This window comes from Chanodichthys erythropterus, chromosome 20, assembly GCF_024489055.1.
Source record: "Chanodichthys erythropterus isolate Z2021 chromosome 20, ASM2448905v1, whole genome shotgun sequence".
NCBI lineage: Eukaryota > Metazoa > Chordata > Actinopteri > Cypriniformes > Xenocyprididae > Chanodichthys > Chanodichthys erythropterus.
In genome coordinates this window covers 12,850,639-12,875,813 of record NC_090240.1, presented here as the reverse complement: position 1 = coordinate 12,875,813, position 25,175 = coordinate 12,850,639, and the positions used below count along the sequence as shown (strand labels likewise).

General features: G+C 34.8%; 1 protein-coding gene across 7 annotated transcripts in view; it reads right to left on the bottom strand.

Annotated features, from left to right (window-relative positions):
- Positions 1 to 6,968: 6,968 nt before the first annotated feature.
- The window catches only part of uckl1b (uridine-cytidine kinase 1-like 1b), a 48,211-nt gene continuing 30,004 nt past the window's right edge, over positions 6,969 to 25,175 (bottom strand). For 2 of the 7 annotated variants that reach the window (XM_067370559.1, XM_067370563.1), the window contains 8 exons: positions 18,832 to 18,851; positions 17,455 to 17,553; positions 16,238 to 16,331; positions 15,779 to 15,841; positions 15,481 to 15,603; positions 12,466 to 12,573; positions 11,828 to 11,984; positions 6,971 to 8,619 (listed from right to left, as the gene is read on the bottom strand). In XM_067370559.1, the coding sequence (XP_067226660.1) occupies positions 8,540 to 8,619; positions 11,828 to 11,984; positions 12,466 to 12,573; positions 15,481 to 15,603; positions 15,779 to 15,841; positions 16,238 to 16,331; positions 17,455 to 17,553; positions 18,832 to 18,851 (744 nt within the window). In that variant the 3' untranslated portion in view covers positions 6,971 to 8,539. Of the gene's footprint in view, positions 8,620 to 11,827; positions 11,985 to 12,465; positions 12,574 to 15,480; positions 15,604 to 15,778; positions 15,842 to 16,237; positions 16,332 to 17,454; positions 17,554 to 18,831; positions 18,852 to 23,877; positions 23,895 to 25,175 lie in introns of all 7 variants that reach the window. The other 5 variants (XM_067370564.1, XM_067370565.1, XM_067370561.1 and 2 more) reach the window with 4 other exon arrangements.

Genomic DNA, 25,175 nt, shown 5'->3' with positions numbered 1-25,175 from the left:
ATTAAAGGTACAGTAAGCGATTTCTCAGAAACGCTGTTGATATTTGAAATCACCAAAACAAACACACCCCTACCCAAAAGGATCACACCCCTATCTTGATAGCTCCACCCCCAAAATTCACAAACACACTATGCAAAGAGGCACCTCCCCCCTAATGAGTGTATACGCCCCTTACTGCTGATTGGCTACAACAGCATTTCTCAGAATTCGCCTACTGCGCCTTTAAAAATTATGAGTACACGTTTATTTAAAATATTAAAGGAACACTCCACTTTTTTTGAAAATAGGCTCATTTTCCAACTCCCCTAGAGTTAAACAGTTGAGTTTTACCGTTTTCGAATCCATTCAGCCAATCTCCGGTTCTGGCGGTACCACTTTTAGCATAGCTTAGCATAGTTAATTGAATCTGATTAGACCGTTAGCATCGCGCTTAAAAATGACCAAAGAGTTTTGATATTTTTCATATTTAAAACTTGACTCTTCTGTAGTTAAATCGTGTACTAAGACCGACGGAAAATGAAAATTTGTGATTTTCTAGGCTGATATGGCTAGGAACTATACTCTCATTCAGGCGTAATAATCAAGGAACTTTGCTGCCGTATCATGGCTGCAGCAGTGCAATGATATTACGCAGCGTCTCTCACAAACGTCTCCATGGTTGCAAGGCACGTTCCCTGTGCAAGCAGGGGCTCACGGGCGCTGCGTAATATCATTGCACTGCTGCAGCCATGGAACGGCAGCAAAGTTCCTTGATTATTACGCCTGAATGAGAGTATAGTTCCTAGCCATATCAGCCTAGAAAATCGCAACTTTTCATTTTCCGCTGGTCTTAGTACACGATTTAACTACAGAAGAGTCAAGTTTTAAATAGGAAAAATATCAAAACTCTTTGGTCATTTTTAAGCGCGATGCTAACGGTCTAATCAGATTCAATGAACTATGCTAAGCTATGCTAAAAGTGGTACCGCCAGAACCGGAGATCGGCTGAATGGATTCGAAAACGGTGAAACTCAACTGTTTAACTCTAGGGGAGTTGGAAAATTAGCCAATTTTCAAAAAAAGTGGAGTGTTCCTTTAATGATGTGCATGAATCATTTATAATAAGCACCACAATGTGTTAAAAATTAGAATTCTCCAATTTTGATTTCATGGTGACTTTAAAAGATCAAAATCTGTTGAGGACAGCTATGGAGAACAACAAAAATCAATCGCAATAGTAATAAATGAATTAATTTAAAATAGAAAAAAGATATTAAAATACACATGATTGTTAGTCAAAAGAAATATGAACCAGTTTGATTAAAAATAATGCCACCTGATCATTTATGGAAACAGTATAAGCGAGGATGATCGGCACATTGGAACAACACAGCATAAAATAGCTGATAATACATAAAAGCAGATGTGAACGTGTGCCTACACACACACGCACACAGATAACACACACTGTAAAACAGGACCGCAACCACCGTAGATCTTGAGAAGGAATACGTTAACCGTTTTACGTTTTTTGTTGGCTGATCCTTAAAATATTACATTTGGTCCTTCAAAATGATTAAAAAGTGTTATAAATGGTTGAAAAATGCTTTGAAAAAAACAATTAAAAATATGAATCATAAAAATAATTACGTAAGTCATGTGCATTTTAAATGTTATATTGGTTTAGTTTAAAATAAACATCTTTATCAGTCTTTTAAACACAACATAACTGTAAAGTCATTAATCGCTAAACATTTTGTGACATTGAATTTACCCAATAACTTTCATTTGCACCTAGTTGGGTTTTGAACATATTTATTAATTAGCTGTTTTTTGAATACAAAAATATACTAAATCGAGTATTAGATGTTACATATATCTAACATCTTGTGAAGAATTGCTTCCAAGTTGATTGCTTCCAAAATGATTTTGAAAAAAGTCAGATAGTATTAAATCAATCAATCGATTAATTAATCAATCAATAAATAACACACAACATCTGAAACTATAACACTGACATTACAGGATAATACAAAAAAACGATTTTGAGGTGATGCAGCATTGAGGTGGTTTGGAGGACCACCGGTTCCCGTGTGGGTTTCAGCGAGGCAGTTTTTCATGGGCTGACGAACCTGAGATTGACCAGAACTCAAGCATTCTCAGGTTGGACAGTCCTCAAAAGCACTGCTCATGTATGATGGTCAGATCACACCCACCACAGATTACTTGCATTGTCTAGCAAACAAACAAAAAAAAATATATCAGAAAGATCTAGACCTGTCAAAGAAAAAAAAGTTCTCATAGTATCAATTTCATACACAGCAGATGACGAGAAGAAAATAATTGCACATCTTGAATTCAGGAAAAGCAAGCACATTCACATCATATGGAAATATACAGCGAATATATGGAGAAAATCTGATTACAATTATGTTTGTGAAACGTCTCCATTCGACCAATATATAAAAATGGATCCATAATCTGGAAGATGGAAAGCATTTTCTTAGCACGTTTCCTGCAATTTTCAGACATTGTGATCATTTCAGGTGCAAGAATCACTCACATTTGACACAAATGGCCACCATAAAAAATACTTCATATATGCCCCATTTTAAACTTTTTCAACATAAAAAACTAGACTCAGTAGTTCATTATTAGACCGATTATTGCCCAAAAAATGTGACTGTCATGCAGTCCTGTACACTATATAGTATATCATGATGTGCCAACTTTCGCGCCTTTCCAGCTGGAAATGGTCATTGAAAGGTTTACTGTAACATCTATAAAATCTATATAGCTACATACAATTTGAATGGTTCATTATTATAAAGCTTAAACAAGTACAATTTGGTCAGATGCAATGATTCTATCACAAGCACTCAGTTAGCTGCGATGTGTCTGACCTCGTGGCTTTACAGAACAACACCGTCCCACAGCTTCAACCTTCCATCTTTTTCTAGGATCTATCAAAAACCTCATAAAACATCGCTCCTACCATCGCAAATGATCCCAGGACGACATTCACAGACATGAAATCCTCATCAAAAACTATAAACCTAAATATCTGCGCACACACATCGTCTCAGACATATTTCAGACTCAAAAAAAGTCCTGCTTTTCTCACTGTATATACATTTAATTTGACATTTACTGTGGGTTGGTACATGCAGCTGCAAAACACTCACCTCTGCCTTACCTACACAGACGTTCATTTGCTCGCATTTGGTCCACACTGAGAGAGGCCTTTGAAATATCAACCTCGTCATCTTCTCGACCTCTAGAAATCTGGACCGTCACGCTCATGCTCGCACACCCGCTCACTCCTGTGACCTAAAGGGCCCTTGTGAGCTGCTGGAGATGCTATAGAGCTGCCACACACCAGCAAAGCGTCTCCTTCCTGTTTGTCACTATGAACAAGCTTGTGGTAAACTTTCCATGACATCTCAATATTGAGGGCCACTATAGAGCACGTTTCATTCATCTCAACCGCTTACTTTTTGAAACGTCTCATGACGTGGTGAATGTTTTATGACAGAGGAAGAGCAAGAATCTAGACTTTTCTGAGATGAAAATGCCGTCAAGGAAAGAGGTAGAGCATCTAAGCGTTGCTAATTATTAACTTTTGCCTCTGCTTGTTCATTTTGACCAGGCTGATTGTGTGAGTCATATTAACCAAAAGCTGCATTAGTCACTGAAATACACTGAAAAAGATACAGACGTTCTTAACTAAAGCTTTGGAGGAGAAGCATTTGCTAAACACTAATTACATGTTGTGTGTTGATCTATAAGGTCAGCTGGTTTTTAGTGCAGAAAACACTCAGTTGGTTTATTAGTTGGTTGATGTTCTAGTGTTGAATACCAGCTATATCAGAGTGGAGTTAATTATGGAAACTGATGAAAGATTGCTAGGTTAGTTTCCATACCGAGAGGACAACCACAGCATCCTTCCTGTGTGTTTGAGACATGAATGAGTTTCAATCCCGTTGTCTCTTGATACCAAAATGAGGCAAATTCTATATACATAATAGATTGTGAGAAAAAGACTTCTCTTCACCCCCATGGACAGGGTGGGCTTTGGGGTCGGTAAGTCTCTTCTGCTCATTAAGGCTGAATTTATTTGATCAAACATACAGTAAAAAGAGTAATGTTGTGAAATATCACCATTTAAAACAGCTGTTTTCTATGTGAATACATTTTAAACTATAATTTATTCCTGTGATGGTAAAGCTGAATTTTCAGCATCATTACTCCAGTCTTCAGTGTCACATGATCCTTCAGAAATCATTCTAATATGATGATTTAATGCTCAAGAAACATTTCTGATAATCAACAGTGCTGTAAACAGTTGTATTGCTTCATATTTAATGTGGAAACATTTACATACATAATAGAAAGTTCAAAAGAACAGCATTTATTTGAAATAGAAATATTTTGTAATATTATAAATGACTTTACTGTCACTTTTGATCAATTTAATGCCTCCTTTCTGAACAAAAGTACTAATTACTTTCAAAAAGCAAACAAACAAATCTTTACTGAAAATCTTAAAGGAATTTCCAATTAAAATACTAATACACATCTTTAAATATGCAGTAAGCAAGGGATGATGTATGGTTACATGCAGTGTTGGGGGTAACATTACATGTAACTTGAGTTAAGTAATCGATTACTTTTTTAAGTAACTAGTAAAGTAACGCATTACTTTTTCAATTCAAAACAATATCAGTTGCTTTTTTCGAGTAAGTAATGTAAGTTACTTTTTCCCCATTTATTGATTGACAGCTCTCCTGTCCCCATGTTGAGAGAAATAAAGTGCAGAGGTGTGTGCGCTGTGTGAACATGATAGTTATTGTACAAACCTGATTCCAAAAAAAGTTGGGACACTGTACAAATTGTGAATAAAAACAGAATGCAATGATGTGGAAGTTTCAAGTTTCAATATTTTATTCAGAATACAACATAGATGACATATCAAATGTTTAAACTGAGAAAATGTATCATTTTAAGGGAAAAATAAGTTGATTTTAAATTTCTTGGCATCAACACATCTCAAAAAAGTTGGGACAAGGCCATGTTTACCACTGTGTGGCATCCCCTCTTCTTTTTATAACAGTCTGCAAACGTCTGGGGACTGAGGAGACAAGTTGCTCAAGTTTAGGAATAGGAATGTTGTCCCATTCTTGTCTAATACAGGCTTCTAGTTGCTCAACTGTCTTAGGTCTTCTTTGTCACATCTTCCTCTTTATGATGCGCCAAATGTTTTCTACGGGTGAAAGATCTGGACTGCAGGCTGGCCATTTCAGTACCAGGATCCTCCTTCTACGCAGCCATGATGTTGTAATTGATGCAGTATTTGGTCTGGCATTGTCATGTTGGAAAATGCAAGGTCTTCCCTGAAAGAGACGACGTCTGGATGGGAGCATATGTTGTTCTAGAACTTGGATATACCTTTCAGCATTGATGGTGCCTCTCCAGATGTGTAAGCTGCCCATGCCACACGCACTCATGCGACCCCATACCATCAGAGATGCAGGCTTCTGAACTGAACGCTGATAACAACTTGGGTTGTCCTTGTCCTCTTTAGTCATGGATGACATGGCGTCCCAGTTTTCCAAAAAGAACTTCAAATTTTGATTCGTCTGACCACAGAACAGTTTTCCACTTTGCCACAGTCCATTTTAAATGAGCCTTGGCCCAGAGAAAACGCCTGCACTTCTGGATCATGTTTAGATATGGCTTCTTTTTTGACCTATAGAGTTTTAGCCGGCAACGGCGAATTGTGTTCACCGACAATGTTTTCTGGAAGTATTCCTGAGCCCATGTTGTGATTTCCATTACAGTAGCATTCCTGTATGTGATGCAGTGCCGTCTAAGGGCCCGAAGATCACGGGCATCCAGTATGGTTTTCCGGTCTTGACCCTTACGCACAGAGATTGTTCCAGATTCTCTGAATCTTTGGATGATATTTTGCAGTGTAGATGATGATAACTTCAAACTCTTTGCAATTTTTCTCTGAGAAAATCCTTTCTGATATTACTCCACTATTTTTCGCCGTAGAATGGGGGAATTGGTGATCCTCTGCCCAGCTTGACTTCTGAGAGACACTGGCACTCTGAGAGGCTCTTTTTATACCCAATCATGTTGCCAATTGACCTAATAAGTTGCAAATTGGTCCTCCAGCTGTTCCTTATATGTACATTTAACTTTTCCGGCCTCTTATTACTACCTGTCCCAACTTTTTTGTAATGTGTAGCTCTCATGAAATCCAAAATGAGCCAATATTTGTCATGACTTTTCAAAATGTCTCACTTTCAACATTTGATATGTTATCTATATTCTATTGTGAATAAAATACAATTTTATAAGATTTGTAAATTATTGCGTTCCTTTTTTATTCACAATTTGTACAGTGTCCCAACTTTTTTGGAATCAGGTTTGTAGTTCTAGACTAAATGTGAACATGCATTTACTCCTCACTTGCACAAAAACATTCAGTATTCCTCAAAATGAATAAAAACTGTGAAATCCAATCTTAGAATTTTATGCAAACCTGTAATCAACTATATTAAATTACACAAATATACTTTATTTAATCTCACTTTATTAACCAATGTCTTTACTGCCGACCTTCAATGATATAATTCAGCCATACAAACAAGCAAAAGGGCTTTAGATTAGATTTAGCAATAAGAATGAACTTCCTTCTCCTGTATCATATTCTTTAATCCAGAATGGCAGCACATCTGAAAGGTTTACTTGAGCTGCGCACTCTACTGTACAGGTGTAAATTTGCATTTCCTTCAGCCTGAGGCTTATTCAGTTCACTTTTGGAGGTGAAAGGGCCTTTACATTTGTCAAAAATAGAACTTTTTTGTTGTTATTAAAAAAACAAACAAACAAGCAACTCCAGTCCAGGTGAGAAAAAGTAATGCAAAAGTAATGTAGCGCATTACTTTTCATAAAAAGTAACTAAGTAATGCAATTAGGTACTTTTTTAGGGAGTAATGCAACATTGTAATGCATTACTTTTAAAAGTAATTTTTAACAGTGATCACATGACATGAAGCACATCACAATTATTACAATTTAGTTCACCAAATAAATCAATAAACGAACATGAAACATTGACTTGAGTTGAAATGATTTTATTATGCGAGGTGAAACAGATTGTGGTTACAAGAGACATACGGTTACAGTTATTACACATAAATATCTGACTGACCAATCAAAATCAAGTATTTCATAAAGTGTGCAATGACAAAGCAATAACATAAATAAATCAAACTTTTATTCCTGTTGTGGGACAAAAGTCACAGTATACATTCACTAAGCCTTGACATTATCACTGCAGATCTCAGTGCTTTAATATTAATACAATATTGTTTGTCTTTAAAGTTTAGTATTTTTCAACCCAATAATTATTACTTTTTTTTTTGGTTAACTTCAAATATAAATTACAAGTCAGAGTAAATCATACAAACAACACACACACAATCCCATCATATTTCTTTGATGAAATAATTTCTTCAGGCTAGGTATTTTCTCAAAGTGCTCAGTGGGGTAAAACGATTAAACCAAACACAATTAAACCTAAATTTTAGGCCAAACACCAATGCTTCCTGTGGGCTAGTTTCTCTTGTACGTGGTGTGTTTTTTTGACAAGACAGCGAACATCGAGCAGATCCAAGCCATATATGGTAAAGGCAGCTATAGACTCGATGGACAGATGAAAGAAACATGTAGGTCATTCTTAACACAGCATGCAAGCTGTTTTATAAACCTCTAAAATAAAACTTTAAATGACCTAAAAATCAACAACTGCCGATTGTTCGTTCATGCTTATGTGTTTGAGCCCTGCAACTCCAACCCATGAATAGACCTTTACATCTTATACCCAAACTAACTGTCAAACCAACAAAAATTGTGCAAAATTTTATAAAAATGTTTTAAAGCCCGAGCCATAGTATAGAATTCAGTTGTGTGTTGTGAAAGTGTAATTGTTAAGAGCCTGTGGTTTGGTCAGCAGCCGTCTGCAGGTAAAGCGAGACAGAAAGCAAAGATTAAAACAAAGCTACGCCCACACATTTTTTCCGACGAAGTGGTCCTTCAAAGAAATTCACTGTCTAAGTGTAGCAAGGCAGTCTTATTTTACTCTCAGAAAGCTTGACTGCAGCAACTGAGTAAAAGTGGCATGCTGTATGCCATGACAACCAGACATATTGTGTTTGCTGATGAGAGTTCACATGCTGAAAATACTAAAACAGATTCCAAAAGTGTCAGCAAACACATGTAAGGCAATAAATCAACAGCATGTGCTTCAGAATTAAACTTTACACACTTTAAACCACAGGAAATAACTTACGTAAAAACAACTATATTAACCTTCATAAATAAAACCTTCACAAATAAAAACCTCACAAAATCATTTCAGTTTGGGCAGTGCAAAAAAGTATAAAAATATTTTATAATGTACAGATATCAGACATGATTATCAGCCCGGCGTCAGCGTGATATGATCTTCAGTACGTTACAGAAGCGTCCGGCGGGTGAGGAGGGCGTCTCAGTAGCTGGGCTCATCCATGTCGTCGTCACTCCAGTCTGGAGGTGCATCCGTGCCAAAATAACGATCCCCAAAATTTCCTGCACACCAAAAAAATTCCAAAAATTTAAATAAATGTTAGGGTAGAACTCACATTTGACATTTTAACACCCAAATCAACATCAAAGAAATTGCATTAAAGAAAATGAAGCCATTTATTTTTTGCTAGTGACTTATTTCATGACAATTAAGCACATTTTACCTCAAAATTTTGGGTAACACCAAGGTTCATTAGTTAACTACATCAGTTAATATGAACTAATAATGAACTACAGCATTTTTAAATCTTTGTTAATGTTAATTAAAACATTTACTAATACATTATTATGTTATAAAAACTAAAAAAAATATGTAGTAAAGAGAATCGGTAACACTTTACAATAAGGTTCATTAGTTAACATTAGTTAACATGAACAATACTACAGTATTTGTTTCAACATTTACTAATATATTGTTAAAATCTTGTTAACATTAGTTAATGCACTGAACTAACATGACAAACAATGAACAGCTGTATTTTTAGACTTAACAAATACTATAAACAAATGTGTTGCTCATGATTAGTTCATGTTAGTTAATACATTACAAAATTGCATAACACTTTGCAATAAGATTCATGTGTTAACAGTTAATGTAAAGTGTCAAAATGCTTTAGAGTTGTAATTTTCATTATTCTAATCAGATTCTCTGATAACACTTTACAATAAGGTTCATTTGTTAACATTAGTTAATGCATTAAATAATGAACTAACCATGAGCAAAGTATTTTACTAACCTACTAGCATTTATTAACTTTAGTTAATGTTAAAAATGCTCATGTTCACAGTGCATTCATTAATGTTAACAACTCTTGATTTTAATAATATATTAGTAAATGTTGAAATTAACATAATAAATGCTGTAGTATTGTTCGTGTTAACTAATGTAGTTAACTAATGCTAACTAACGAACCTTACTGTAAAGTATTACAGATTCTCTTTACTACATTTTTTTTAGTTTTTATTCAATTTTTATTGTTTATTTAAAACAGGATGAATTAAAAGCAGTTCAACAAATACTACTTTGATACCCTCAACAGAAATATTAAACATTACACACACACACACACACACACACACACACACACACACACACACACACACACACACACACACACACACACACACACACACACACACACACACACACACACACACACACACACACACACACACACACACACACACACACACACACACAGGGCTTGACATTAACACCCACCAATGCAGGTGGATTTCAGCAGTGGCGTGTAATGCAGTCACTCTTACTGGCTACTTTGGTGGGTTAAATTTTATATTTAATATATTTTTCAATTGTAGTCTTGAGATACTGAAATATCTGAAATGCTTCCAATACTCATTTTCCGTAGAATAGATACACGATACCAGCTGCGCTTTTCCTCTCTCTTTTTCTTTTCTCTCTCTCAACGCTTTTTCTCATTTGTGGAATTGTGCATAACTTTACTAATTCCTGCAGATTTTGTGCTCAAATGTGTGCACATAAACCACCTCTCAGCACTAAATTGAGTTCTTTTTCACTACACTGTAAAAAATGACCGTGATTTTAATGGTAAAAGACTGTAAAAATGTGACGGTGAAAAACTGTTAATTGGTTTACCGAAAGTTTACGTACTATATGGAGTGAGTAAGTGTAATAGATCTAATGGTACATTTAATGTAATTTTATGGTAAAATACCATTAAATTTACAGTTTTTGGAAATGAAAAATAACAAGTCATTGTATAATTTACAGTAAAAAAAACAAATTGACATTCCCACAATTCCCTCCGTGACACTTTGCATTTGATGTATTTCCGTTGAAATAACTCTGTTTCTTCTTAGTTTTTCTAATCAGTTATGTACATTCGATTTTTATGTTACATCTAATGTTAAATTAATGTTTGTGGCATTTTTAAAATGTCATGTGTGTTACCATGATGGTGTTTGTGTGAATGACACTGTGTGCACCTTCTATATATTAGTATTGTCCTTCCAAGCTTTTGGAAAAGCTACTTGTGATGAACTTTGTTTCATCATGTGACTCATTACCACTGTGATTGGTTGTTGTCAGTGTATTACAATGGTACAAAACACATATTAGTACCAGATATTGGTAAATTAACATTATATCAGTTAATGAAATAAGATTTTTTACTGTAAATGTCATTTTTTTAGGTTGCTACTGTATTTTTTATGGTAAAGTTCTGGCAACCACAGCTGCCGTTTTTTTTTTTTTACTGTGAATTTTACGGGGATTTTTTTACAGTGTATTTTTGCACTTAAACAGTCAAACGCACACAAAATGAAGTCAAGATGCCAGTCTTGGCGAGTATTCAGTTATGAAAGAAAGCACATGTAACGGTATAATGAATCTGTGCATCAGGTCTTAAAGTCACAGCAGCCTAATATACCTGCTGCCAAATTATGAGATAATATTAAAAATATCTATAATGGCTTTTTCCCTATGGTATCAATGACAGAATAAATTGTGGCCAGTGAAAATGCTGAGTGGTTAGTAACTTTGGAAAACCACTAGCCACAGTGGCTGGTGAGCAAAAAAGTTCATGTCAAGCCCTGCTTACACACACACACATATTTTTTCCATCAAAGAATCCTGAAACATGTATAAAGCATTTATTTGTAATAGAAACCTTTTGTAACATTATAAATTTATGTCTTTCCTGTCACTTTTGATGTATGCATCCTTGCTAAATGAAAATATTAATTTATTTTTTGAAAATAAATAAATAAAATATATATACATATATACACAATACAATACAATACAATACAATATATAGATATATATATATATATATAGATATATATATATTTAGATATATATATATATATATAGATAGATAGATAGATAGATAGATAGATAGATAGATAGATAGATAGATAGATAGATAGATAGATAGATATATATATATATCTTACTGACCCCAATTAATATATAATAATATATGAATTAATAGTCATGAAAAAATGTAACATTTCTAAAAACCTTATTGGCTCTTGAAAAATAAGTCTTCATGTTTTTTTTAAGCAAAGTATAGTTTATAATTTCTTTATGATTTAGGGTGAAATATGGACTGGTTATGTGAAATATGTTATGTGACAGGTCTGTTTGTGTAAATGTAACTTTTTCCTAAACTTGAAGGCGTGAAGGAAAACAGGCTACAGTCAAGCAAATAGAGCAATGTCTCACCTATGCCAGGGATGATGTGGAAGAGGTCATTGACCTTCTTGTCGACGGCGGTGGTGATGATTTTGACCTGAGGGAAGGCGTAGGCCACGGAATGAACACCCATCTCAGCCATGAGCAGAGACACTAGCAGGATCTTCTCCTCCTGAACGTCATGATCCTGCACACACACACACAGCATGAAGCGTGTCACAGCAGTGCTTTAGCAGGACAAAGGAGTCGGCCATTCATTTCCAAAAAAATATAATACATCATTTCAGATGTGGAGGATTGTTTAGACCACGCATCTCTCTGATGAAAACACAGTAGACAAAATAATCTGGTGAGCGCATGAGAAGTGTGCTCTAAGAGAAGTTTATTTGTTTAAGCAGACATCAAACAACTGATAAATACAGTAGCTCTGCCTCGGATCGACTAGAATTAATATGTGAGAATGTGTGAAGTTATGTCATGCTCTACGGCCGCTGTCAGATAGTGAGGTTTCATTGCTACGCCTACACTCAAAGACAAACAAACTGGGCCGCTCTACATGTGGTGCTTGAGTAGGCGTGTGTGCCTGTGCCACTGCACACCATCACTTCCATTAGACGCTAGAGCTGCTGCAGCTGTGTGCACGGGAAACAGCTCAAATACAGTCTTACCAGCAACACTCTGATGGCCATCATGGCTGCCGCGCCTGTGGACACAGTGCAGTCCATCAGGATCACATGATCTGCGCCGATGTCTTTGGGTAGACGCAAGTAGTGCAGCTGGATGAAAACATAAAAGACAACTTAAACATGCAGCAATATGTTTAAAAGAATGAATCAATCAAACTTAGTAAAATTCTAGTGCTGTGAACTGATTAATCACATTTTTCTGTAATTGATCGCGATTAATCACACTTAACATTAAAGTTGATATATTGTAATAATTTCACATTTAATCTCTAATGTAGAAACAAAGACGGTATTTTAAATATGTGAATAAAGTTGTCAGACTTCACAGTCTTCACTGCATAAATCATAAATTAAATATAGATTAACCCTTATTAAAGCTACAAAAGTTGTTCAGTCAAGAGCAGTGAGTGATTTTCTTTGTTTTTTGATCAACATTAATACCAGACATGACCACAGCACGTTTATTAGGCTGCTGTCACTTTAACCCTCTGCTAGATGTTTTCCTCATGACAGTGAAAACAACTTAAAATACAGATTAGCGTAAGACATCATTATAAAATATAAAAGGGTCAACTTTTATTTGTGTACACGCACAATAACAACAAAACCTTGCGTTTTTGTAAGATAAAGAAAATAAATGTTCTGAATAAAGAACTGAAACTCAGCTAATATTTATCACACAGACATGAGAGATGTGTCCTTAGAAAGCCTGAAGTGGCTACTGTTAAATGTATTAAGTCATTATGAAAACAATCTGATACACATCTGATGTCCTCACATCTCTTAAATAAGACTTTATTTAACTTGTTTAAGATACTTGTGTGTTTTTGTCCGTGCGGCGGGTGTTCTGGCGCACTGTCTGAATAAATGGCTTTCTGTGCACACGAGTCGAGATACACAGACGGCTGGCGCGTCAGTACAGATTTAAGTTATTTTTTGTGTATTATCGTGCTTGAACAGTTTAATAGCACTTGAATGAATGATAGTGTGATCATTTAATGTAACGCTAACTAAAGAATAACGGGGAAAAAATGGATGCTGCAATTATTGTGTTAAATATTTCTAACATGTTAAACCGAAAAAATTAATCGCATGTGTTAACACGTTAATTTTGACAGTACTAATAAATACATATAAAAAAAATAAATAAAAAAATAAAAAATAAATAAATAAAAAATAAATATATATATATATATATATATATATATATATATATATATATATATATATATATATATATATATATATATATATATATATATATATATATATATATATATATATATATATATATAAAATTAACAAAAAAAATTTAAAAAAATGTCAAAACTAACAAGTGACTACATGCAATTATTTAAATGTTTAATACCTTAATACCTAAAATTTGTTTATTCTATATGATATTGTGCACAATGAAGACAATGTGTTACAAATTGTTGCACATTGCAAAACCTTCAGTTTCCTTTTATGCAAGAAATTGTAGGTGAATAGGGTAAAAAAAACAACTGTTATCACCCTACTTCCTCAGTGGATTGATTACAATAAGGAATTTCAAACTTTTTTTGTATTACAAGTTTTCTAAAATGTTATGTTGAAATATGCAAATGAGGCGTTGTTTACTTAAAAATGCACTAATTTGCATAAATTTATAGTACAAAAAGCTGAACAATGGATGAAGTCAGGTTCAGAATTCCTGTTTCATTTTTTCAACATATTAGAGTCAAAAGGTTTTTACAGAGGCAATTTTATGTATCTCTTTTTATCATTCCATAATTCAGAAAACACCGAACAGTCAGAAAAAAACATACATTTTGAATTTTTGTTTTTTGTTTTTACTCCTCAGTAAAAACCTTCAGAATATAGATCAGAATAAAACTGTAAAGTTTGGTGATGTAAGGGCTTCTGAAGTGGAGATATATGGTTCAGTGTGGGAGAAAAAAAGTCATTTTAAGAAAACGGCCTTTAAAAATATGTATTGTAAGTGAAATCTACAGACACAAATAGATAAATGCTTAAAAGGTGGATTTGGGATGTTTTCTTGCCACTAGTCTGAAAAAAACAGCAACAACATTTTATTAAAAGCCAAAAAGCCCAAAATCTCAAAATTGAAAAAAAACCTGTAGCGTCTCGCCTTAAGCAAAGTATAATTACTTTTTTTCTTATAATTAGAGATTGGCCTGTTTGTGTAGAACTTGAAAGTGTTTATGTGCAGCAGTGCATTTAAACAAATGAATCAAACTCATGAATAGATACATAAAATGTAATTAAAAATGTGTAATGTAATAAAAAAAAATTATTACAGGGCAGTCAAAATTAACAAGTGAGTATGTGCGATTATTTAAATATTTAACACAAGTGTGATTTCTTAGAAACCTTATTTCAGTACCGTCAGGAAGTCGGAATAAGAGTGCTAAAAAAAAAAAAATACTGTATCTCAGCATCGTATAGTTGAACAGAAGAACAGAAAGACACGAGTGAGACTGGAGCACTGCTGCAGACATATACGTTGTTTCATTTAAATATACGCGCATATTCTACAATGAACCAATAATTTCACATATTAATTTTTTCTTCCCTCAAAGAAATTGAATGTATTAACTATGAAACAATTGAGATTAAGCATGATTTAACTTATTTTAACTGACTGACAGACCAAAAATTAAATAAAAATAAACACCACAAAATTATTTTTCAAAAAACAAAACAAAACAAAAAAACCAACAAGACAAACTTTAATAAAAAAGTAAAACATATTACACTTTAAGGCAGTAAAATAGAGAAAGAAATGATAAAACACCTATAAACTTGTACAGACACAAAATACTTTATCAAGGAAATGTTTTGAGACAATTTAGGGCTCATGTTTAGCTCCTTTTATGGATACTGAAATTTAACAAAAAAAATTAACCAAAAAATTATAATAATCTACTTCATCTTGCTCACTTGATCTGATTTGTATAAATGTTGGGCGGTAGTAACAGCAGAAAGGGGTGGTACCTCAGGCTCTCCTGTGTCCTGATTGGTCTGGATGAGGATTTTGCCAATGCGGACGTCTTTGCACACGGCTCTAAGCGCGGGCTCCATGGTCTCTCCCGCCCTGAGAATTGACACACCCGTAATCTGTTCAAAATACAGAAAAGGGTGTGATTTCCTTTTAAGGCCTGAACAACAGAGAACAACAACCTTTCTATGCGACAGAGAAAATCTCCAAACAAACAGATTCATTAGGGTGAACTGCCAAAGAGATCACCCAAAAAGACGTTTCAATGCATCTAGAGGAACACTGTCTTCTTACCCTCTTCCCATGGAAGGTTCTGCCCTCATAATCCTCTCCTTGTGGGGTCTGAACAATGTGGACCTGCAGCAGATAACAGACAAACTGCAACGTCAAGTAGTTTTTGTCCAAGCATATCAAATGTAGCTACACTGATCTTCCTCTCTGATTAAAAGCCACAGTAAAATGTCAGCAGCAACATGATGAAGCTCACTAGATCACTGCAGTTCTCCTGTGAGTGTTTTAAGTGTAAAGGTCGTTGTGTCGTCGCTGCCACTGCTGCTTGTTGATAAGCCGATTTCTCTCAGGTTGTGTTTGTTAGCTGAATTTCCACTGCGGTGGACAAGTTAGCCAAGTTTCCATGATCGAGACGAGGCCTCCATGCCCACACTCTCAAATCCGTTCATGTGCCATTACTAGGCTGATCTAAAAATTCCCCAGCAAACCTTCCTTCTTCACTCTCTATAACCGTTTTCTCACCTGAGATGGAAGGAAGGACAGCGCTCTCTCGATGAGGAGCCGCATTAACCTCTTGGAGTAGAAGATGAACTCGTCTCGACTGGTCTCTTTATTTCTGAAACAGAAGCATTGATGATAAAACCACTTAATCAGATTAAAAAAGTATTTTCAAAAGGTTCATAGAGTGTTTGAATTGTTAGAATGGGAGATCTCCTTTGTAACCTTTCATTGAAAACATGTTGCACAATATAATTAATTTATTATTATGTCAGTTTCACTGGGTTTATCATGATTAATCAGACATTTAACACATAAAATGGATGGACAAATGCAATTTTCCAAACCACCAGTAAGACAGGACATGTTGTTGGCTTTGCCCTTTTTTAATATGCCACAGCCGTTAGTTTATGTCATAGCCTGGCATAACCGCAAACAGTTTGTGGCATGGACAAATGCAAAGAAACTTTCGAAATGAATAAATTACAGCCACTGGCTTCTGCTACTTGTTATTGGTAGTTTGGCAGATGAGAGTATGAGGAGGGGCAGTCTTATTCTTATTCTCACAGGTCTAATAAAATACCAAAAACTAAACAAAAATAAATAAATTAATAAAATAAAACAAACTACAAAAACAAACACAAGACTAAAACTAAACATCAAACAAAAAAAACTACAGAACAAAAACAAAAAATAACAAAAACAACATAACTAAAAAACAAACTACAAAAAACATGACAAAGTCAAACAATAAAAAAAAAAAAAACTACAAAAAAAAAAAACACAAAACTACAAAACTGAAGACAAAAAGAAACAAACAACAACAACAACAAAAAAGACCTACACCTGAATAGCAGACGCTGTGACATTACATTCTGCCACATTTGCAAAACTGTACATTTTCCCATTCAGCCCATGTCATGTATAATTCGGCATATTGTTGGGCATTTGTCTACTTTTGTACAACACACACTTTAGTACTGTGTTGGGTCATCACATGAATTTCTAATGTAAAATCTGGATTCCAGTAGAAACAAAACCACTGCATGGGCATATAGTTGATCTCAAATAAATGTGAAACTATATATATTTCTTATTTTTATTATTTAAGTTTCCATTAGGTCTTCTATGTTACTACACACTAGTTCAGCCATATGAGACGCCGTACAGTTAGTCCGGATACACATTGCGTACTCTGTCGCAACAATGCGCTTCCCACGCGTCACAGAAAAGTGTCTGACCTGATGATGGTGTGCATGCCGCGGACCTGCGGTGTGCTCTCCAGAACACTGAGAGTCTGTGGAAGGGGCTGCGCCTGATGGGCTGACGCTAGTGCCGCCCTGTGAACATCATCGCCGACAGGAGACAGAAACAGACAGGAAGCCGTCAGCGCAGTGGCATTAACAGCATTGTATGTTCATTCAAACACTACACAGGGAGACAGAGACACATGCTCACACACTAGCTAATAGTGTCACCCAAACGCTGATCATTCAAATGGTACATTAATGTTAGGGGAGAGCACCAAGCGAAGAATTGTAAGCATAAAGCAACTATTTATATAATAGAGAACCAAAGGACAGCCTCCAAATGAAAAAGCTGACCCATCTATGAGTTAGTGTTTAGTCAAAAATAAGACAGCTATAAGGTGGCCTCAAAAAGTACACTGACACTTTTAAAGTTTCTTTTTGTGAAATTATTTGTTTGTAAAGCGTCCTTGTGATGTTGTTTTTGGTTTGATACGCTATCTTTCGAAACTTTGAGGTCGGTATGATTTTTTTGGAAAGAAATTAATAGTTTTATTCAAGTAAGGACACATGAAATTGAACAAGTGTGACAGTAAATGCATTTATAATTTTAAAATATATATATATTTCTATTAAATATATTTCTAATATCTAATAAATGTGTTCTTTTGAACTTTGTTAATCAAAAAAAAAGAAAAATCAGAAAAAAGTCAGTTTACAAAAAAATATGAAGCAGCAGCAGAATGGTTTTCAGCATTGATAATAATGGGAAATGTTTCTTGTGCATCAAATCAGCATATCAGAATGATTTCTGAAGGATCATGTGACACTGAAGACTGGAGTAATGATGCTGAAAATTCAGCTTTGAACACAGGAATAAATTACTTTTTAATAATATATTTACATAGAAAACATTTAAATTTTTTTAGTTTTTACTGTATTTTTGATCAAATAAATGCAGCCTTGGTGAGCATATACTTCTTTCAAAAACAAAACATTCAAACCGACCCCAAACATGTGGATCAAGTGTTCAAATTCTTTTTGAAGCCACTGTACACTCTTACATAAACGGTTTGTTAATCACATCTGTTAGAAAACTTTACAAGCTCTGGGTAGGTCAGTCTTTATTGGGAGCATCCTATGATTCAATTTCACAAGCAGTCTTGTCAAAGACTGCATCCTGTCAACAAATCATGCAGAAAATTTATGTAATGGTTTTACATTTAAATTAACTGCTTTGTTAATACATTCATATGACAATATGCAGTCTTTGAAAATCACACAATGATCCTTTTTGCTCTACTTCTGGTTTGTAATACAACAGCAAAAACTCAAAAAAAAAAAAAAAAAATCATAAGCAAATCTCCTCACATATCCCAGCGGAGCTTTCTCTGTGGGGGAAGTGACAAACAACAGAAAAACAGACAATGACAACAGGAAGAGAGGGAAAAGAAAAGAGACGTCACACACTATCAGGTGAAGGAGGATGAGGTGGTCACATGACTCAGAGTGGAACAAGAGTGTGACAGCTGCCATCGGCACTTCAGCACACAGTTCTGCGATTGAACCATCCAGCGCTGATAATGTAATTCAGGGATAGTTCAACATGGAAGTCATCATGGAACACAAAAGTAGAAGAATATCCTGCTTCTATCAACAACAACATAGAACTTTTATGTAATAAAAGCCTTATGAAAGCTTTTTGTTAGCAACAATTTATGTATGTTCAAATATGGCATGGTATGATGTCAATGAAGAACAGTAATGGAACCAATGAATTCTGATGTCATTGACCTCGTCTTAAAGGGATAGTTCACCCCAAAATAAAAATTCTGTCATCATTTATTCCCCCTTAAGTTGTTCCAAACCTGTATGAATGGAGCCCCACTGACTACCATAGTAGGAAAAAACATACTATGGTAGTCAATGGAGGGCGAGATCTGCTTAGTTACAAACATTCTTCCAAATATCTTCCTTGTGTACAGCAGAATAAAGAAGTTCATACAGGTTTGGAACAACTTGAGGGGAAGTAAATGATGACAAATTTCATTTTTGGGTGAACTATCCCTTTTAGTCCTGTCAAATGAACTTTTTAGTTCTCATCATATTTAGTCAACCTTGTCCTGTTTTTGTTTAGTAAATTTTTAGTTGACTAAAAGTCTGTTTTAGTCAAAGAAAACTTGTGAAATAATGGTGGCATAATGGCTTATTTTACCTCATCAACCCCTGGTTTCACAGACCAGGCTTAAGCCAGTCCTAAACTAAAATGCATGTTTGAAATTCTTAATAGTAATTCCTATAATTTAAAATTACATTTATGTTTTTCTATTAAAACAGCAAAAAAGACTTTGTATTGTCACACAGAGGTTTGCGTAAGTGCATTTATTTAGCAACCACAATCGCAAACAATATAGTCAAGATCCATGTTTGGATTTATCACAGATTAAAGGGATAGTTCACCCAAAAATGAAAATTTGATGTTTATCTGCTTACCCCCAGGGCATCCAAGATGTAGGTGACTTTGTTTCTTCAGTAGAACACAAATGATGATTTTTTTAACTCCAACCGCTGCCGTCTGTCAGTCAAATAATAGGAGTGAATGGGAACTCAAACAATAAGAGTCGAAAAACCTTGCTTAGACAAATCCAAATTAAACCCTGCGGCTCGTGACGACACTTTGTTGTCCTAAGACACGAAACGATCAGTTTGTGCGAGAAACCGAACAGTATTTATATCATTTTTACCTCTAAGCCACCACTATGTCCAACTGCGTTCAGCACTCGCTTAGTGAGGTCTGATCGCACTCTGACAACAGCAGTGATGTCTCGCTCTCATTGAAGTATAAGCACGAGACATCACTGCCATTGTCAGAGCGCATAAACCAATCATTTCTTGTCTTATTACATCAATGTGTTGTCACGAGCCGCAGGGTTTCATTTGGATTTGTCTATGCAAGGTTTTTCGACTTATTGATCCAAGTTCCCATTCACTACCATTATTCGGCTGACAGACCGCAACGGTTGGAGTTAAAAATCATCATTTGTGTTCTACTGAAGAAACAAAGACACCTACATCTTGGATGTGCTGGGGGTAAGCAAATAAACATCAAATTTTCATTTTTGGGTGAACTATCCCTTTAAGTCGCAGACACAGTGTAAGCAACTCACGAAGGAACACAAAAATTAATTTAAGCAGAATATATCAATTGAGATCGCTATATTCCAGCTTACTTGTTTTCAGATTATCGCATCGCTTCTGCAGTGTAGAGAGAGCGTGTGCATGGTTGCCAGATTGCAAAGATTAAGTAAAACACTGGGCAGAAAATGTATCCTTTTAAAGCCGGATGCACACTGTGCGATTTATAATAGTCCTTTACGATTGTTGCTTGTCAGACTGTACGTTCATGATCCTCATGTCACACTGTGGGATCTCAGCTGTCATTTATGTCAGACTGTACGAAAGTCAAGACGTGTTAAAAACGGACACGCGCATGGAAACTACATCAACCCACACACAAAGAAATCTTTACCGTTAATTTTGATAGCGGCTTGTCTTGAAAAACAAAGACAATTTGACGTTTGTTGTAGGAGAAGTCACACTGCAGGACTGTGCGCCAAATCTTCTGACACTGCCAGAATTTGATTGCAACGGTCATTAATTGGCTGTCGGTGAACATGTCAAACTAGCAATCAAAGACTACAGATTTTAGCCTAGGATTATAGGAATCTTTTAGGATTTGTCTCAGACAACCAAATCGTGGCCAAAATCACACAGTGTGCACCCGCCTTAAGAGAAAAGCTCTGATTGGGGGATTTAAACTTGTGACCGCAACCGTAATTCTCCTCTTTTTTTCGACTCCCAGAAAAAGGTAGCCGACAAAAGGTTTGACATAGATTTCATTACTGAAATTAACACTACCCAAAAATGAAAATGTTGTCATCATTGTCAAGCAAACATGGTTTAACTTCCATTTACCACATATATATGCGCTGATCAAGGTCTCTGAATAAAAGCCTAAATTAAATCTATTCATCATATAAAGCACTTGTATCTCTTCAGAAGACTTAGATTACACTGCTCTGTTCATATGGATGTCTTTTTTAATTTTTTAAAGTGATATTTTTGCTTTTGTAGACATTCAACAGATGGACAAAAATGATCATAATTTGTGTCACGAAGATAAAGGTCTGGGTTTGGAAAGACATGAGGGTGAGTAAACGATGACAGAAGTTTCATTTGTGGGTGAACGGTACCATTTACACACCATATTTAAACATACACAAACGCAATTGAAATTTCTGAAGCCAGTTGTGTGAATAAAGTGTGGTGTAGTGACACCAGTGATGTGACGGGATCTGCATGAGAGAGATTAAAACACATACTGCAGATTCCCTCTCAGTTTCAATCATGATCCAATTATGATATTGTAATGCATCATGGCATACTGAATTGTGACATTTGTCTCATGAGAAATGATACTCCACCCTAAAAGTAAACCATATGAGTTTAGAGTGACAGAGTGAATAAATTATGAATTTTCTTTTTTTGTTGTTGTTTGCGTGAACTTCTTCTTTGAGCTGTGCAAATGCTGACAGTACCATGCAAATGCACCTTTCTTTTTTCTTTTTTTTTTGAGAAAAATGTCAGTTTTGCTGTGGGTCCTGTTGTAGCTGTCATCCTCTCATTCACTCTCACTGACACAAAGGTCTGCTACATCCTGTGTCGGGGGCTGTACTTCCTCATGTTTCTCTCTCTCTCTTCCTCTCCTTTCTGCCTCTCTCTCTCTCTCTCTCTCTCTCTCTCACACAAACACTCATCTGCTGTCGTTTCTAGCCCAACGGAAAAATTAAACTCTTTGTAGTAGACATAGGAAACTTCACTGCGTGCGAGACGCCGTGTTCAACAATAGCTACAGAGAACAGAGAGAGAGAGAGAGAGAGAGAGAGAGAGAGAGAGAGAGAGAGAGAGAGAGAGAGAGAGAGAGAGAGAGAGAGAGAGAGAGAGAGAGAGAGAGAGAGAGAGAGAGAGAACAAGAGGGGAAAGAAAGAAAGAGCAAGAGAAAGTAAGAGAAAGAGAGGTCAAGGAGAGGAAGACAGCCACGTATTTTTAGACACAGCATGCAGGGAGGGTGTCTGCTGTAAAACACTCAAGGATGGAAAAACAGAAGGTATCTGCCTCCCTCCTGACTGCAGCACAAGGCATCTATCCTCCCATCTAATATCATATGATGAGACATCCATCCCATGATGCTTTACTGCTGCTCATTACCGGATTGATCAGTGCTGGTTTCTCCAACATCATAGCTGTGAATATATTAGTGTGGGTCTGTATCTGGTAATAAAGCTGGGCCCTGTTATTACTCATGGACATTTTCTTTCTTTTTTTGTTAATAAATTTTTTTACTTAGACTTATTTGTGTAAATCTTATAAAACTAGTCAAGAACACTACTGGCTCAAACAAAATAAATAAATTAATTAATTAAATAATATAAAAATTTCAATATGAAAATTATACTGAACTAAAGTATTAAAAATTAAAACCTAAATCAGTGTTGTTATAAAACTATTAAATTACTGAAAGTTGAAATAAATATAAAGTACTAGATTTATTAAAACTAAAATAAAAATCTAATTTAAAATACAAAATACATATTTAAATTTAAATATATTTAAATATTTAATAATTTTGAACGCAAGTACAAAAAATACTAAACCTACAACTGAAAAAAAATCTAAATCAAATATATAAAATGAAATACAAATTAATTAAAATGTATTTTTTTATATTTAACATGTACAAAACTAAAATAAGTACAAAAATTATTAAAATTAAAATTGAAACTACTTAAAAAAAATACTAAAAATAACAAAAATTACCTAACAATTGCTATAAAAACTACAAAATATAAAAAACAAAACGTCAATTAACACTATACTAGTAAATAAATAATATTAAAATAACACTGAAATAAATTGAAATAAAAATTAAAAAAATATTTTTTTAAGTTTAGATGAAAAATTACAGATGCGTTTTCATGATATTCAAATTTATTTGATTTATTTTTTAAAAACTGAACCACACTATTGCCGATAATGGCCAATGTGACAATTAGCAGTCAACATAAAGAGACACTGCCCTCTTTTGGTCACTACAGGAAGTGCAGCAGTGATCAGGAGGAGGAAGATTCCATCATGCTGGAAAGGGGACAGTTATAAGCAGCTGTATAAGTTGCCCCTGTGGACTGATCTAAGGCCAGTTTTTTTAATTTCAGCTTTTGTAACCATTCTGAATATTATCATTTCTGAATTTTATTGTCAGGACTAACCTCAGATCAGTGCTGAGGGGGAACTTCTGTCAAGGGTGGTTTGTGCAGGCAGTTACAGGAAGTGAGAAGATGATGAGCAGTGCTACTCTACCTGACGCTGAGTTCACGCTGTGCCACCGCGGGGGGAGGAAGAGGGTCAGAAATTGATGGAGGGGGGAGAGAATAATCCAGTGCGGTGAGGAAGCAAGGCCAAACAAAACGTGTCACACCAGTATTACAGAAAATGAACAGGCCCACACAGAATCTGCTTTGAAAGTGACTTTTTTGAGCTGATTTTAGGAGGAAATCAGTGGGATTCTATAGAATAACTTCAAGGAGCTGAGAATATTACATTCCTCTTGATAGCTGAAAGTATAATCAAAGTATATTCAACAAACAAACACGCAAAGGCTAGGAAATGTCTAGAAATTTATGAAGGATGACTGTTTGAATTTATGGAAATCTGCAGATTCCCTGTAGGCCTGAAAATGAGATACATCATTTACCGTTCAAAACTACAGTCAGTGATACAAACCACATGACATGTCAAATATTAGTCCACTACAAAGCATTCCCAAATCCAAAATGCACAAGCGTTAATTAAACTACTTCTTATGAGGTGTGCACACATTGTATCGCTCTAATAAATCACAGAAAAAACATTTAGGAGGAAATGATGAAGATCAATGAAATAATCATAATAAAATAACACAGGCTGTATATTCCTGATTTATACAGGATATATATAAGAATAAGAATTTTCTTTGTAACAATAATTTAAGTGTTGATTTTCAATAAATTTAATTTGTAATTTGATTAAAAAATGGTTATCTATGTTGTCACTGCCAATTTATATATTTATATATTTATATATTTATATATATATATATATATATATATATATATATATATATATATATATATATATATATATATATATATATATATATATATATATATATATATATAAATAAGGGTGGGACGGTTCAGTGTTAAAAAAAATAATAATAAAAAAAACCTTTGGCATGCGCTTACACCGTGGTTCATCCCAGATCTGACGACGCATCTATAATATGGTTTGTTGAAAACAACGTGCAAAACAGACAGACTGATTCGGCTAATGTATGTTTCAGTCGATGGATATGCATTCTAGTTTCCCAATATGTTACAACAGTGATGATCAAAAGAACATGGACGAAACAGTCACTCTTGACTGAATAGCTTTTGTAACTTCAATAGCGTTTCACCTTTATTTAACTATTCAAAGAAGTTTATATGAAGTGTTATTTTATATTTGATTAATTTATTCAATTTCTGTGCCTGAAAGCTGTTAGATACCTGAAAAACCTGTAAAGCATTGTCTATTTTATTTGTATCTTAGTTCTCATGTATTTATTTGTGCTGTTTCTT